Source organism: Chelonoidis abingdonii, chromosome 4, assembly GCF_003597395.2.
Source record: "Chelonoidis abingdonii isolate Lonesome George chromosome 4, CheloAbing_2.0, whole genome shotgun sequence".
NCBI classification, from domain to species: Eukaryota; Metazoa; Chordata; order Testudines; family Testudinidae; genus Chelonoidis; species Chelonoidis abingdonii.
The window spans coordinates 47891758-47906865 of record NC_133772.1 but is presented as its reverse complement, the minus strand read 5'-3'; the positions used below and the strand labels follow the sequence as shown (position 1 = coordinate 47906865).

General features: G+C 39.4%; 1 protein-coding gene across 36 annotated transcripts in view; it reads right to left on the bottom strand.

Annotated features, from left to right (window-relative positions):
- SOX6 (SRY-box transcription factor 6) overlaps positions 1–15108 on the bottom strand; it is a 473353-nt gene that overhangs the window by 311717 nt on the left and 146528 nt on the right. For 2 of the 36 annotated variants that reach the window (XM_075065123.1, XM_075065125.1), the window contains one exon: positions 14889–14998. The exons of the other annotated variants lie outside the window; for them this stretch is intronic. Coding sequence is in view for 1 of the 2 variants with exons in the window: in XM_075065125.1 (XP_074921226.1) it covers positions 14889–14893 (5 nt within the window). In the remaining variant the exon portion in view is untranslated. Of the gene's footprint in view, positions 1–14888; positions 14999–15108 lie in introns of those variants that run through there. 36 annotated transcript variants of the gene reach the window in all.

Below are 15108 nucleotides of genomic sequence, written 5' to 3'. Positions count from 1 at the left end.
AGGTCAAGAATAATAAAAGCAAGCATGCATATGGATTCAATGCTGTAGATTTATTCAGCACTGGTTAATGGTTTCTATAGAGATTGATGTCAATCTCTCTGGCCTTTCTTGTGTCAACAGTCAGTTACAACAAGGAAGATCATGGCTTTTGCCTTTGATTAGAAGAGGTATCTTTCTGCAGTTTACTGAAGGTCACAGTATTTGCAACAAGTTCTCCATTATTACAGATGCTATGCATAATGTCTACATTTCTGGAGCATAATAAAAAGACAACATATTCCATAAACATGGGTCAAAATGCAGCTATAGCTGCAATAAATTCAATGTTTTTCTCTCTGAAACTGAATTTTAATCTTTAACACAGCTAGTACTGAAAAACTGCTGAAAACTAACATAATGCTAAGTAAGCTGTCAAAAAGGTAACACTGGCACACTACCACACATTTTAATAACACTGACGACTTTCTAAATTACGTGAAAGAGAAGTGAATTGTGTTCTTCTTTCAGGTTTAAGTAAATAAAAAGCTCTTCTCATTTTGGTCATGAAATGCTACCCACTTTTTTTTGTTTGTTCCCCTTCCCCAAATGATTTCAGTGACACAATACTTCAGCACACAAACCTAGACAGAGAGAGAGAGACTGAAATATTACATTTGTGACTGAGTACATAAAAAGTGCTGGTTCCCGCGACATACAGTAAATATATAAAAGATATGTTTTCAGAAATTTCCCCTAAAGTTGCAGTCAAATCAAAATACCATATTACTACTGATGTTAAATCAGTCAACATTATCATCAACACAGCATTCCATCAATAGTAAATTCAATGGTTTACAAACATGGAATGTAAACAATAAGATTTCCAAAGTGTGGCATTGTACATAAATCTGGAAGGAAAAAAAAAAAAGAGGTGATGGCTTAGTTGGCTATTCATCAAGTTTAAAAAGCATGCCCTGGAACAATAGGGTCAAAATCTTAGAGAGGGTTCAGACTTTCATCCTTCCAGGATAGATATGTTGACTTCCCTGAAGTTTGCTGAAGTCATTGGGAGTAATTTTGAATGAAGCCTTAAAATCTGAGCTCCTGTCAGCTCTCTGTGGACATTCAAGACCATATACCACTTTTCATATGAGCAAGGGTCTGTACTTCCCAGTGTGATGAGTGCTGCTTATCTGCTGGCAATCTACCCTGGGAAAGAATGCTTTTCAGTTGTGCTATATGCACATGGTCCACTAAAGCAAATGGAAAGACTGACTTTAGTGGCCTTTGGATCAGGCCCGTAATAAACAATGTGCTATAGCAGGGGTCAGCAACCTTTCAGAAGTGGTGTGCCGAATCTTCGTTTATTCACTCTAATTTAAGGTGTGGCGTGCCAGTAATACATTTAACGTTTTTAGGAGGTCTCTTTCTATAAAAGTCTATAATATAGAACTAAACTATTGTTGTATGTAAAGTAAATAAGGTTTTTAATATGTTTAAGAAGCTTCATTTAAAATTAAATTAAAATGCAGAGACCCCTGGGCTCGTGGCCAGGACCCAGGCATGTGAGTGCCACTGAAAATCAGCATGCGTACCATAGGTTGCCTACCCCTGGGCTATAGGATTAAAGGGGTTATATATTTTTGTACCATATTTCTTGTACACTGGCCTAAAACACATGATGAGCACATTTTAAAAAAATTAAAAGCACAATCTTTGAACTTAATAATGAACATAAAGTGGGACAAAATTGGAAACAAATTTATAATTGCCATTGGTAAGTATAAGATGATCTGTTGTATCACAGTTATGGGATATGGGACAGTTGACAGCCGACTGGAAATGTTCTCATTGCCACCCAGATTGAATGAGTGAATGAATGAATAAATGAAAATCTTAATTTAGTTTCCACTCCCAGTCTCTCAATCCCTGTTGCAGTGAGGACAGCACCTACACTCTGCAAAGGAATGAGAGTTCTTGTAGTGGTTCATGTTCTGGCCTCCCAGGGTGAGAAGAATCCTCCTCAGCTGAAAAGGATCTGGGGCTAAGAAGGTATTACACTGGGGGAGTGAGGGTACACAGTGAGACTTCTCAGAACTTTGGTCAGGATGCCCAGGGAAGGCAGAAGTCCAGAAAGAAGGAATGGACACTTGGAGGTTGGCAGTCTGATCTTTTTTTTTTTTAGTGTTAAACTTCAGGAACTGTTCCACATAGCCCTCAGAGTTCTCTGGTTTCAGGCACACAAATCTACATGCGTATACTCACACCATCATTCTGGAGTTTTCTTTCAGGCTTTCATGTACTGCTGCATACCTTTGAGATCTTCTGCCTGCAAGCCTCGCACTAGAATCCTCCTCAAACTACCACGTAGGCTCAACCATTCACAACAGGCAACCGCACATTTAGGAAGACAACCCAAGCAGCTGTTGAGAAGTTCTGAGGAGATGTGGCCACGCAAATGAATTGTACCTTCTGAACTGTCTTTGAAACTAGAGTTGATCCTAATAATAGGATAATGAGTTCATTACTTATCTCCTCTCCCTAAGAAAAGTACCATTCCCAGGCTCAATTACTCCAAAGAAACCAGCAGACTGGCTCCCCAGTTCCAGAATTTGATCTAGCAAATGCAGAGAGAATGTCACTTGCCTCTTGGGAAGGAACAAGATGGTAATTTATTACTCTTTACACCCTATGTGTGCGCACACACTCAGCTGCTAGCATGGCAGGAGTCCCTCAGAGACTGTCCCTGAGGTTTTCAACTTTGGCCATTGAATACAACTTGAACAAGCAATGAAGTCTAAAACCTGTTTAACTGACAAAACAATTCTCATCCCAAACATTTTAAGATAAGGAAAGGATCATTTTGGTGACAAGTAGGAAAAAAGATAGGACATTTTGGTATAAGGGTAAGATTTTTTATTTTACTATCTACACACCCTTCATCCTAGGCAAAGCAGCTGGTAGGAATTATTTCTTCAAATGCTGCTCTATGCCTTGAAAGCAAAGATCTTCCTACCAAACCATTCAAAGCTGAATGTTACTTATCCTTCTTTGGGGACTTCAGCCTGCAGATAATCTTGTAATAGACTTAACTGCAAGAGCTTGCTGATGCTCCTGGATAGATATGCAGCTTCAGATGGGAGCAACAGAAATCCCACAGAGGATTACTGGAACACCAACAGATAAAAGAATTGGAGACAAGAACCGGACTATCAGAAAATAAACTAGAAGGCCAATCCTGTTCTTAGATGGTGACTAGAATGGGATTTATACCCATGCATATAGAGGCAGACTCAGGCCCTAAGTAATGCAAAGAGAACGTGCAATATATTCTCAGCTCTTTGTTTTTTCTTGTGACTTGTCATCCAGATGTAAACTGTGAAATACATCCAAGTTCCTTAGAAAAGGAAGTGTTGAGCCAGGCGGTTCAGGCTGAGCTGTTGCAGTTATCACTCCACTGAAAATGAACAATAAATTCAAAGAACAGAGACTGTGCTCATTTAGGGATCCTTCTGAGTTCTCTTCTTCCAGCTCCCACCCCCACAGTCTTACCTCTCTCCCTTTACTATAAAGTTCTGGTGCCCTTTACTATAATAATGAATGGAAATCACAGATTACTGTTTTAGAGGCTTAACTGATTCTCAGTGCTTTCTATGTACTTACCACTTTTTCATATGTCTCTCAACTTACATATAAATAGACTTGGAGTTGATTATTTTTAGGAGTTTCAACAGAAAACTCTATTTATTCCCAAAGATTTTAAATTTTTTTCTCCAATTAAATTTTTCACTAGCACGTGTGCAGCTGTACCAGATAGCCACACATTTATTACCTTTGCCAGCACATCAAATATCTCTTTCCCTAACACCACTTTTATACAAATGTATAACCTGCATAGTGCTCAGTTTACAACCAGGGGCGGCTCTAGCTTTTTTGCTGCCCCAAGCATGGCAGGCAGGCTGCCTTCAGCAGCTTGCCTGCGGGAGGTCCCCAGTCCTGCAGATTCGGCGGCTTGCCTGTGGGAGATCCGCCGGTCCCGCGGCTTCAGCCTGCCTACCGCTGAATTGCCACCAAATCCGCGAGACCAGCGAACCTCCCACTGGCAAGCCACTGAAGTTGACTGCCGCCCTCGCAGGGACCGGCAGGGTGCCCCCCCACAGCTTGCCGCCCCAAGCACGCGCTTGGAGCGCTGGTGTCTGGAGCTGCCGCTGTTTAAAACAACCTATATTCAACAAATGTATACACAGCCTTTTGGTACCATACCTCCTCCTAAACCAGCCAGGTAATCTCAGCTGAGAGTTTCTCGCTACTATCACTATCTCCAAATTCATATCCTATATTTTCTTCCTTGCAAATGTGTAGCTGTTTGCCTTTTCTTTACATCTCTGTAAATGCCATATGGACGGAAATCACTGAGTCACCAGATCATATATTTATTTTTATGATATATTATGCAGTTTGATGTCATGTTGACATCTAATTGATGTTGTTTTTGCTTTTTTTGTCTTGTTTTGTTTCTTGGTTTCAGTAAAAAAGATAATTTTAAAAAAGCTTTTAGAGTGATGACTTAAGGTACTGACAGACGAACATAGTATGCATCTCTTTTATGATGCATGGCGAAGTAATTGGGCATATTTCTACCTTCAGATAATGTATAGAAAACCTCCGTATTTTTACTGTATAGATTAAAATTTGTATAATTCCCATCTATAACCTCAAAGGTATATTTTTCTCAAGCAAAAAAAAAAAAGATACATAATGTATTTTCAGTGAGGCCTTGATCCTTGATTTAACCATCCATAATGTAAAGAAATGTGAAAACAAGGATAGAACTAAAATACTGAAGGTTAAATGTCCCCTCCTCCATTTTGCATGGTGAGGAGCAAAAACAATAATCAACAATAAAATGGTATGAATGCCAAAAGATATAGAGTTTAAACAAAGCATGCACCTTTTAACACAGGCAACATTTACAGTGGTTTGAGGGGAAATGATTTCCAGAATGCTGAAGCCATATGTATCTTTTGCTAAACTAAGCCTTTAGGGCCAAATTATAGGTGAAATCCTGGTCCCATTTTCTTGAATGTGTTTTAAGACTTTTAAGAGACAGCCTCTGCTAAAGGGGATACAGAGAGACCTTACTATAGTAGGAACCCCCAGGAGGAACTGTGCCTAATCTAGTCATAATTCTCCCTAGAACTCTTGAGATGTACATGTTGCAGCAGCAGCTCCGACACCCTTTCGCTGCAGGTCTTTCAAGGATGGAGCAGAGAGTCACAGATCTACCCTGACTCCACCCCCTTTCAAATAGCTAGTAGTGGCATCATCAAGGTGCAATGCCTGGAGTTTCCCAATACAACTGTGTCAAGCCACTTAATTAGGGACATGAATGGAAGGGGGACTGGCTCCCTGCACACCAGTGCAGGGACCACACAGTTGAGCACCCCATGCACAATCTGTTCATACATGCATTTACTCAGTTCATGTCATAGGACACGTACAAGAACACTTAATATTTGAAGCCAATCAGAAGATTGAAGATGGGTGGTATCTGTGCCACGTTTTCCTCTCTGAATAATTCTGAGAACTTTTCTTCTGTAGTTGTCATGAGTATGCTGAATGAACAAGAAATCACAAGGTTAACATTTCACACTTTCTAACCTTTCAGAGGCAGGCTCTTTCGTTATAGGTTAGAAACGTATATATGCAATATCAGGCCACACCATTTTTACCTCAGTTATATCCATCCAATCACACTGATTTTAAAAAGCCTCATGACAGGGTCGCCCAGGCCACCTGAACCTTCTGGGACTTGGGCAAAATTCCTGGCTGTTCCCCAACTGACAGTAGCCTTGCAAACACTACTTCCTGCAGCATGGAATGTTCCTTGAAGTATACAGTTCCTTGAAATATACAGACCCATCTTGCCCATGAGAACAGATGGGTTCACAACAGAGGATGGCATAGCTAGAGGCATACACAACAAGCATAAACATGAGAGAGAGAAAAAAAATCAGCATTTCATTACACAGTGCAAGAAACATACAGAATCATATTCGCTATAGGATATCACCTTCAAAGCTCAAACATTTCCAAATAAAATAATATCAAATAAAGATCACTTTGTCAGAGAATAAGCCTGGTAAATTTCAGCCCAAAGTTTTAGAAAGTTGTAAGTGATGGAAAAACAGGAGTTTAGAATGGAAATGCTTACGTAATGTTAACTACAGAGGTTGTTTCACTTTCCTACTATACATAAATAAATGTATACACACATACGCACAAAGAAAAGAGGAATATAGAGCTATAATTCCATCAAGTAGTTCTGGAGTTGACACAAAATTCTTGAGCTTTGCTCTCATGGTGTATGACATCACCAGACACCAGACATGGAATCATAGCTTGAAATTCACAATGTGCCTATTTTTCTCTATCGCTTATGAAATATGGATCAAAGACCCACATATATGCCCTGAACACACTTGTAACCGCTCCCCTCCTCAAAACTTCTGGATAGCTGCCTTCTTAGCCTCTTCTTCCAAAACTCTAACCTATGCTGAAAATACCTTTGTACTCAGCTCTGCTCTAACTCCACATGGACTTTGCACAGCTAGTTCTTCACAGCTCAGGCAGTTCTTCCCTGTAGTAGCTCTTGTTTCCAAAGCAGCTTTCCCTACCAATCAAGCAGTTGGATGAATCCTGTAATTCACAAGGGTGCCCTCAGAATCTGTACATTATACAATTTTTATTGCATAGATTCATTGAAATGTTCTTGCATTCACAGGTTTAAGTCTGAAATCTGGGTATTATAAAAATATACTTCACTCAATAAACATACAACATGACATATACAAAGTACACACAATACATATTTAACTAAACTATATATAAAGAATGGCATCAGTGCCTCTATTACGTGTAGATACAGCAAGAATCTCTATTTCTTAATTCAATTAAATCTTATTCAATTTATATAACTTCCCATTCTCAAAACTGCTTGTAGTTTCTTAACACCTTAAATCCACTAACTTGCATAGCCTGCACTGCTCTTAGTTTCTCTATGTGGTATACAGTGGTGTACTGACATTATTTAAACTGCTGCCAACTTGATAAAATATGGTGGCACTGATGAGCAGCAAAAAGACTCAATTGGACTGCTCAATTGGCTTTTTATCTTGGGAATATATGAATTTTAATCTCTAGCTATCAATCACGTTCAGGGATGTGATGCTTTCTGGAAACTGAAATCTCGGTACGTTTTTGACAAAACAACTGAATCCCCAAGTCTGTCCGCTCAGGGGGCCATGGACACAAGAACAGAAGTGCTCCACAGCACCTCCAATATCCATCATCAATAATAAATCATCAGTAAGGCAAAGAAGAAAATGCCAGTGACACAGCTCAACTGGTAGGAGCTGGGAAGCTTGACACAGCGGTGGTCCCACCTCCTCTGGAGACTCTATCCACTCATTGGCCAGTTGTGGAGGAAGGGAGCTGTCTGGCCCCCCACTCTGCACTTTCATTAATTTAAACTCCAGTCCAGCTCCTTGGGAGCTTCTTGCCCCCATACCTTCCCCCCACCAGTAGGGTAAGAGCTATGTTTTTTGCAGTTGCTGCAGATCACTTCTCCAGGGATAAGGAAGAATTTTTTTCTGTCTATTGGGGCTAAACTGGCAGAGGCCTGATGCGTATTTGGCTTCCCCACTGGAGGCAAAGCTTGGCTAAACAGGAGTAGCACTTAATAATTAGTAGTAGGACTTAGTAGGGATGTTAGTTCATCAGCAAAAAAAGGGCCAGTTCCCAGAAGTAAAAGGCCTGGAATTTTGTTGATGGACATTATGCGACAGGGGAAAACCTTGAGGTTTTTGTGAGCCAAGATCTTTCTCTTTTGCTTCTCTCTCTTCCCCTTGCAAGAGGGGAATGGGTATTAAGGATTTAGACATGCAAATATCAGTATGAAGCTATTAGTTAGCTGCTATAATAATGATTTTAATAGTCTCAATTATTGCTAAATAGTTGTCCTGCTAAGAACTGCTTTAATTTTGGGGGACATTTAGAAAGGGAGTTCTCGGTTTGGTTTTAAGATTCTGAAATTTTCAAACAACTTTAGAGTTACAAATAACAAAATGATGCAAACTTGTTCAAACGGAGGGAACTCATACTCCGGGCTTCAACAAGCAATCAGCGAAGCACCTGACATGCTACAGAAATCCTGCAAAATCTAGCAAATAAATCATGCAACACCCATTAAGCATCCTACAAAGCACATGGTGGGGAGCTGACACATTAACTGACTGTAATTTCACATATGCTAACATACAAAGAGCTTTATGACATACATGTGGCGAGAATAATTTTTTATATATTCTTGAAGCATGTTTGTCAAAATACCTAAATCTCTCAAACCATTTTGTTGAATTTCTTTTCCTAGGAATCGTATAAAGAGCTTATTACAAAGAGCAGGTTTGGGACAGACTTCTTTCTCATGACTTAGAATTCTACAAAGAACACAACAAATGACACATTCATCCATTATGACAAAAAGCTCCACAATAGGGATGGTAGCAAAGTGTGACACACACAGGAGCCAAATCTCAGTAGTAGAGGAGATAACGCTGAGAAATAACTGTTTGCCACAGGGTGTTTTGGGCCTTGGCATATATCCTGTTGGAAACCCACTTGGAAGTCACTTCTGGAATATTACTCCAGTCAGTGGATTATACCACCCCTAAGGAGATGTTTCCATGAAAACACCAGCAGAGATCACATGGTAACATGGGTTCCAAGGAAGCCATGAGGCCATAGTGGAGGGGACAGCTAAAGCTGCCATGAGGCAGGCCTGTGCTTCCACCCAGATGTTCTTCCTCTCTGAGTTTACCAAGATTTGCATGGATCTGCAGAGGCAAGCCTCACCTGTCTGTCAGTAGCATCAGAAAGAGATTCCACAAGTGGCAACACACTGACTTTTGTAGCCCTTACATTGTTCTTCCTCACACAGGGATAACATATGGTCCCAAAGACCACAGTGGGAAAGGGCACTTAACCAATTCTTGTTAAAATCTGCCAGCCTGTAAATCTTCTTGTCCTCTATTTGATCTGATGCTGTAGCATTTATAACCTTTTCAAACAATGAGAAGTTTCTATTTAACACTAGACAAGATTTTTTTTAAAAAACTAAAGTAGAAAATATAAGCTAACTGTGAAAGCTGAGTGTATTTTCCCTCTATTGCTTATTATTCGTTACTGTATCATTTTCTCACTGCATGTAGGCCTAAAAAATAAATCCAACGTAAACAGAGAAGGCAAATACCTTCTGAAGGCCAAGCAAATATTTGAAAAGCAAAAAAGAGATTCCTCTTCTATCTCTAGATCACCCTCCAATTTAACATTAAGTGTATAGGGGATTTTTCTTCTCTGTGCCTTTCTTTTCTTTACTCCTTTTTTTCTTTTATTTACACACTCTTACATTTCCTAGATTATGGAACGTGCACCAATCTATAGACAATAGCAATGGAATAACAAAGGTCGAATAATTATATTGTGCCTGTTATCAGAGTGTAAAGAAAGAATTGGCACTATAAAATAAGCTATTATCTGATAAACTAATGCAAAAAAGTCTCCATCTAACATTATTTTTAAATTCTGGAAACCATATGCCCAAGCCTGCAATCTGATCCACATGGGTTGACCTTAGTGCATGTGTGGAGTCCCACTGACTTCAGCAAGAGTCCTCATGGACTGATGGATTAGATTACAGGATCAGGACCTTAGACTGCACAAATATAGCACTAAACAGGTACTATAATTCAAAGAGACAAAAACCACCAGTTGACGCTATATGCGTGTGTCAGTGTCTATAAAAATATCAACAGCAGGTCCATAATCCTCTAACAGGTTTCCTGCCTGAATTATTAAGGATATAGAGGTTTGATTTGAAAAAAAAATTACTGGGAAGGAATAGGGCATGGCAGGGAACTGGACTGGAATGCAAAAGCCTTTTGATTTCTAGCTCACTGGTTCAAAATGTCCTCAGGTTAGTACTGAAGACAATTTATCACCTCTACATGGCAGTTCAGCCGTCTATGCAAACTGAGTTGATCCAAACCAGTTCTACATAACAAAGGGCAAACTTTTACCAGTCACAGCAAAGAAACTAATGACCGTATCAACCCAGAGACTGAACTGTCCCATCATCCAAAGAAGGATTGAGGCATATCATTGGGTAAGGGTGGGAAAGTTAGCTGTGTTGCAACATGTACTTCACCTGTTCTGTGAGTAAATAAGACTTCAGTCTTTATGACAGACCACTTCTTTTTGCCAGTGACAAACCAATTTAAAGGCAAACAAGACTCTACTAATGCTTTCTTAAACAGTTTGAAGAGAGCCGTATATTATCTTATGTACAAAATAAGTAATAATAGCAGTGTTACTGAGAACACTGTTCCTGGCAAGACAGGATTTCACTTTTTAAAATATAGCATTAATAATACCTGCAATTCCAAAATTAAGCCACATCCTCTGTTTTATTGCTTGTTTTTAATAGTAAGAAGGGGATAAGGAGAGACAAAGAATGAAAGATGAATATAGAGATCAAAAAAGATGATGAGAGAGTACTTAAAACTCTTAATTAGCTGCTTCAAGTCCATCTGCTCAAAAATGTAATATCAATTTATTTCCTTGTTTAAGTCTCAGTCTTTGAATATGCAAGACAGCACAAAATAAATATGAAAACTTGGATGTACCAAAATATTCAGCTTAACTAGCTAGCATGAGGGAATGACATTTTTCACAATAAAAGACAGTGTTGGGTAGTCTACCCAACATATAGGTACTATAACAAATTAGAGACTAAATAATGTAATCCTTGTCCAACTTTGTAAGCATATACAACATGAGTAGCCCCTGGGACTACTCATGTGAGTACTTGAGGAAGAACTTTAGACACAAGTAAAGGTTATAACAACCTAAGGTATATACACCAAACCTAATGTTATTGTTAAGAGTTATCAGTTTTATTCTGCATTTCAAGAAAAACTATTTGCTGGGTTGAAACATTTCTCTGCATTGGTTGCAAGCTACACATTACACAGTTGTGCTAGTGCATGAGAAATATAATGAAACAGACTGGAAACTAACAACTAAAAGCAATTTAAAAACGTCTCATTTATTTCCATCTAAGCTAAGATAAAGACAAAGAAAATGAACAGCAGAAATAGCAAAAAGTGAATTCCATTTTTTAAATGCTTTCTGTTTTACAAGTAATTGCTTCACTGGACTAGACCAGCATCCTACTAGTTCGGTAACCTGTCTCCAGCAGATGCTAGTACCAGAGGTTTCAGAGGAAGATGTAACAAACACCTAAATGGACAGTAATTGAATAAATAAGTTAGAACACAAGAACAGCCATATTGGGTCAGAGCAGTGGTCCATCTAGCCCAGTATCCTGTCTTCCTACAGTGGCCAATGCCAGGTGCTTCAGAGGGAATGAACAGAACAGGTAATCATCAAGTGATCCATCCCTTATCACCCATGCCCATCTTCTGGCAAACAGAGGCTAGGAACACTTCAGAGCATGGTTTTGCATTCCTGCCATCCTGGCTAATAACCATTGATGGACCTATCCTCCATGAACTTATCCAGTTCCTTTTTGAACCTTGTTATAGTCTTGGCCTTCACAATATCCATATCTTCTGGCAAAGAGTTCCACAGATTGACTTTGTTGTGTGAAGAAATACTTGTTTTTGTTTGTTTTAAACCTAGCTATTAATTTTATTTTGTGAGCCCTAGTTCTTGTGTCATGAGAAAGAGTAAATAATACTTCCTTATTTACTTTCTCCCCACTAGTCATGATTTTATATCCACCCTTAGTTGTCTCTTTCCCAAGCTGAAAAGTCCCAGTCTTATTAATCTCTCCTCATATATAAGTTGTTCCATACCCCTAATTATTTTGCTGTCCTTTATATTCCAACAGATCTTTTTTGAGATGAGGGGACCACATCTGCAGTAATCAAGATGTGGGCATACCATGGATTTATATAGAAGCAATATGATATTTTCTGTCGTATTATCTATCCCTTTCTTAATGTTTCCCAATATTCTGTTACCTTTTCTGACTGCCACTGCACACTGAGTGGGTGTTTTCGGAGAACTATCCACAATGACTCCAAGATCTTTTTCTTGAGTTGTAACAGCTAATTTAGACCCCATCATTTAATTTCTTCTGAACACTTACCTAACACTCTGATTACCTTTTCCAGACCTGAAGAATAGTTCTGCGTAGCTACAAAAGCTTGTCTTTTCACCAGCAGAAGTTGGTCTAATAAAAGATATTACCTCATCCACTTTGTCTCATGTACTGAGATCAACACAGCTACTACAGCATTCTTGGCCACATTCAGTTAATGGCTAGTTTGTGGCCTGAAGCATGAGGGTTTATACCCCCTCATCTCAAAAAAAAAAAAAAATCCTAAATGATAGATGTTATCATTACCATAATAACTGTCTCAATCCTTTCCTCATCAGTTTTAATTTTCAATTACATTAAATGTCCCTTTGCTCTTATATTATGAAAAAAAATATCAAGAGGAATAGCTGATTTGTCTTTTCTATACCACTCATTACTTTGAAAACCTCTGTTATGGCTTTTCTCTAAACTGAGGAGTCCTAATATTTTTAGTTTTTCTTAATATGGAAGTATTTTCATGCCAACTAATCAAATTCATCACCTGTCTCTGATATATCTTTAAATTCATGATATATCTTTTTGAGATGCATTGGTGGGAACTGGAGACACTATTTCAGGTGAGTGAGTACCACTGATTTGCATAATGGCATCATCAGATTTTGAGTATTATTTTATATCCCATTCTTTATAGCTCCTAACATGCTGTTCGCAATTTTAAACCAGAATTGCATGCTGAGCAGAAGATTTTATAGAGATGCCCACAGTGACACCTAAGTGTTTAAAATGAATTTAGAACAGGGGTGGGCAAACTACAGCCCACAGGCTGGATCCAGCCCACAAGCCATTTTAAGCTGGCCCACAAGCCGCACCATGCAGCTCAGCCCTGCTCCAGCCAGGGCCTTGGGTAGGGACTGCACTACATGGCTCCCAGAAGCCGCGGCATGGCCTCACTCCGGCTCCTATGTGCTCCAATGGGAGCTGCAGGGGCGGTGCCTGTGAATAGGGCAATGTGCAGAATGCCTGGTAGCACCCCCGCATAGGAGCCAGAGAAGGAACATGCCATTGCTTCCAGGAGCTGCTTGAGGTAAGCACCACTCAAAGCCTGCACTCCAAGCCTCTCCCCACATCCCAACCCCAGCCCTGATCCCCCTCCCGCTCTCCAAATCCCTTAATCCCAGTCAAGACCATCCTCCTGCACCCCAAACCTCTCGTCCCCAGCCCCACCCAAGAGCCCACATCCCCCAGCTGGAACCTGCACCCCTTCCCACACCCCTGTCCCAACCCTGATCCCCCTCCCACCCTACGAACCCCTCGGTCCCAGCCCAGAGCACCACAAACTCCTCATCACCAGCCCCACCCCAGAGCCCACTCCCCCCTCACACCCCACCCCCAATTTTGTAAGCATTCATGGCCCGCCATGCAATTTCTATTCCCTCGGGCCAAAAAGTTTGCCCACCCCTGATTTAGAACCAAGCAGGATATGTAAGTAGTTCAAATTATTCAATCCTAAATACATTTATGCAATGTACCTTACATTTGTCAACACTCATCTGACATATTATTATTAGCATCACAGATAATGACTTTTTTTTGAAAATAAATTATTTTCAAACCAACACTTTTCTTTTAAACAAGTGTGTAAAATTTACTAATGTGTCAAGGAGATAAAATCAGACAGAAGTTCAGATGTGTTACTATATGTGACTGTGGATCTGTGGACCAATATTTTAATGGATTTCTGTTATAAAGAAAACAGGACAGATACAACATTTGAACAAGCATATCTGAGCAAAAAGGGATCTTTTATAAACATAGACCAAAGAGAAACAGCTTTGGGATTGATCCTATGCCCATTCAAATTGATGGCAAAGCTCTCATTGACCTCAATGGTGTGAAGGAACAGGTCCTTATACATGTTCAAGCTGTAAAATGTACATACTTTATTTTCCTGAGTGACAGACTTTACTGCTAATTCAAGACATTTGACAGGCAAGTAGGATTAATATCACAAGATCACTCCTAAGCTCAGGTTTCTTATTTACCAAGGAAACATTCATAGGCATCTAGACAATGGAAATACTCGTTAACATAAATATAATTCAATTTAGAGCTCATAAGCGAATTGGGTAGGTTTGTTCACTGGATGATTGTACAAAAAGTCCTCAGAATGAAAAGTAGGTTAAAAGATTATGGTGTCCAAAAAGAAAATGCAACCCAAACAAACAAGATTAAGCATGTGACAGGCCAAAAGGCAATTTAAAAAGGCACCAGCTCTTACTGTCTAGTAAGGAGATAATATATATGCTACTGCTATAAATGTTGCCAAAGGAGTGGTTTACAATGCATTTCGCCTTGAAAACCTGGTAAAAATAAACTTAACAAAGAACATCAGTACAATTGCTCTAATCTCTAAAAGCAGTTATGTATATTTTAGGTAATAAACGGATGTGTACAATGTCCAATTTCTTATCCGTATAAAATCAGAAACACAATAGGTGCAAGGTAAGGCATTCCAACCTTTGGATAGCCAATTGGCCACTGCTCTGCCAGATTTCATCTCTTGAATTTTACAGTTGACATAAAAATTGCTAAAGCAATCAAAGACAGAGTAGGCATTCAAATCAAAGTTTAGCTAATGATTTATAAACTAATTCTAATTATATTAACTGAAACAACAGACTAGTATATTACAACAAATCAGTTTTGAAGGTTAAGTATGGCCTACCGCATAGAGCATTGGACTGGGGCTCAGGGTAGTTGTGTTCTATTCTAGTTCTGCCCTGCTGGGTGACCTTGGGCAAGTCACTTTCCAGCTCTGTGCCTCAGTTCTTCTGTCTGTAAAATAGGGATAATGACACTGACGTTCTTTGTAGAATGCTTTGAGATCTACTCATCAAAAGCTCTGCATAGGTGCTAGGTATTATTATTATACATCACAGACTCAG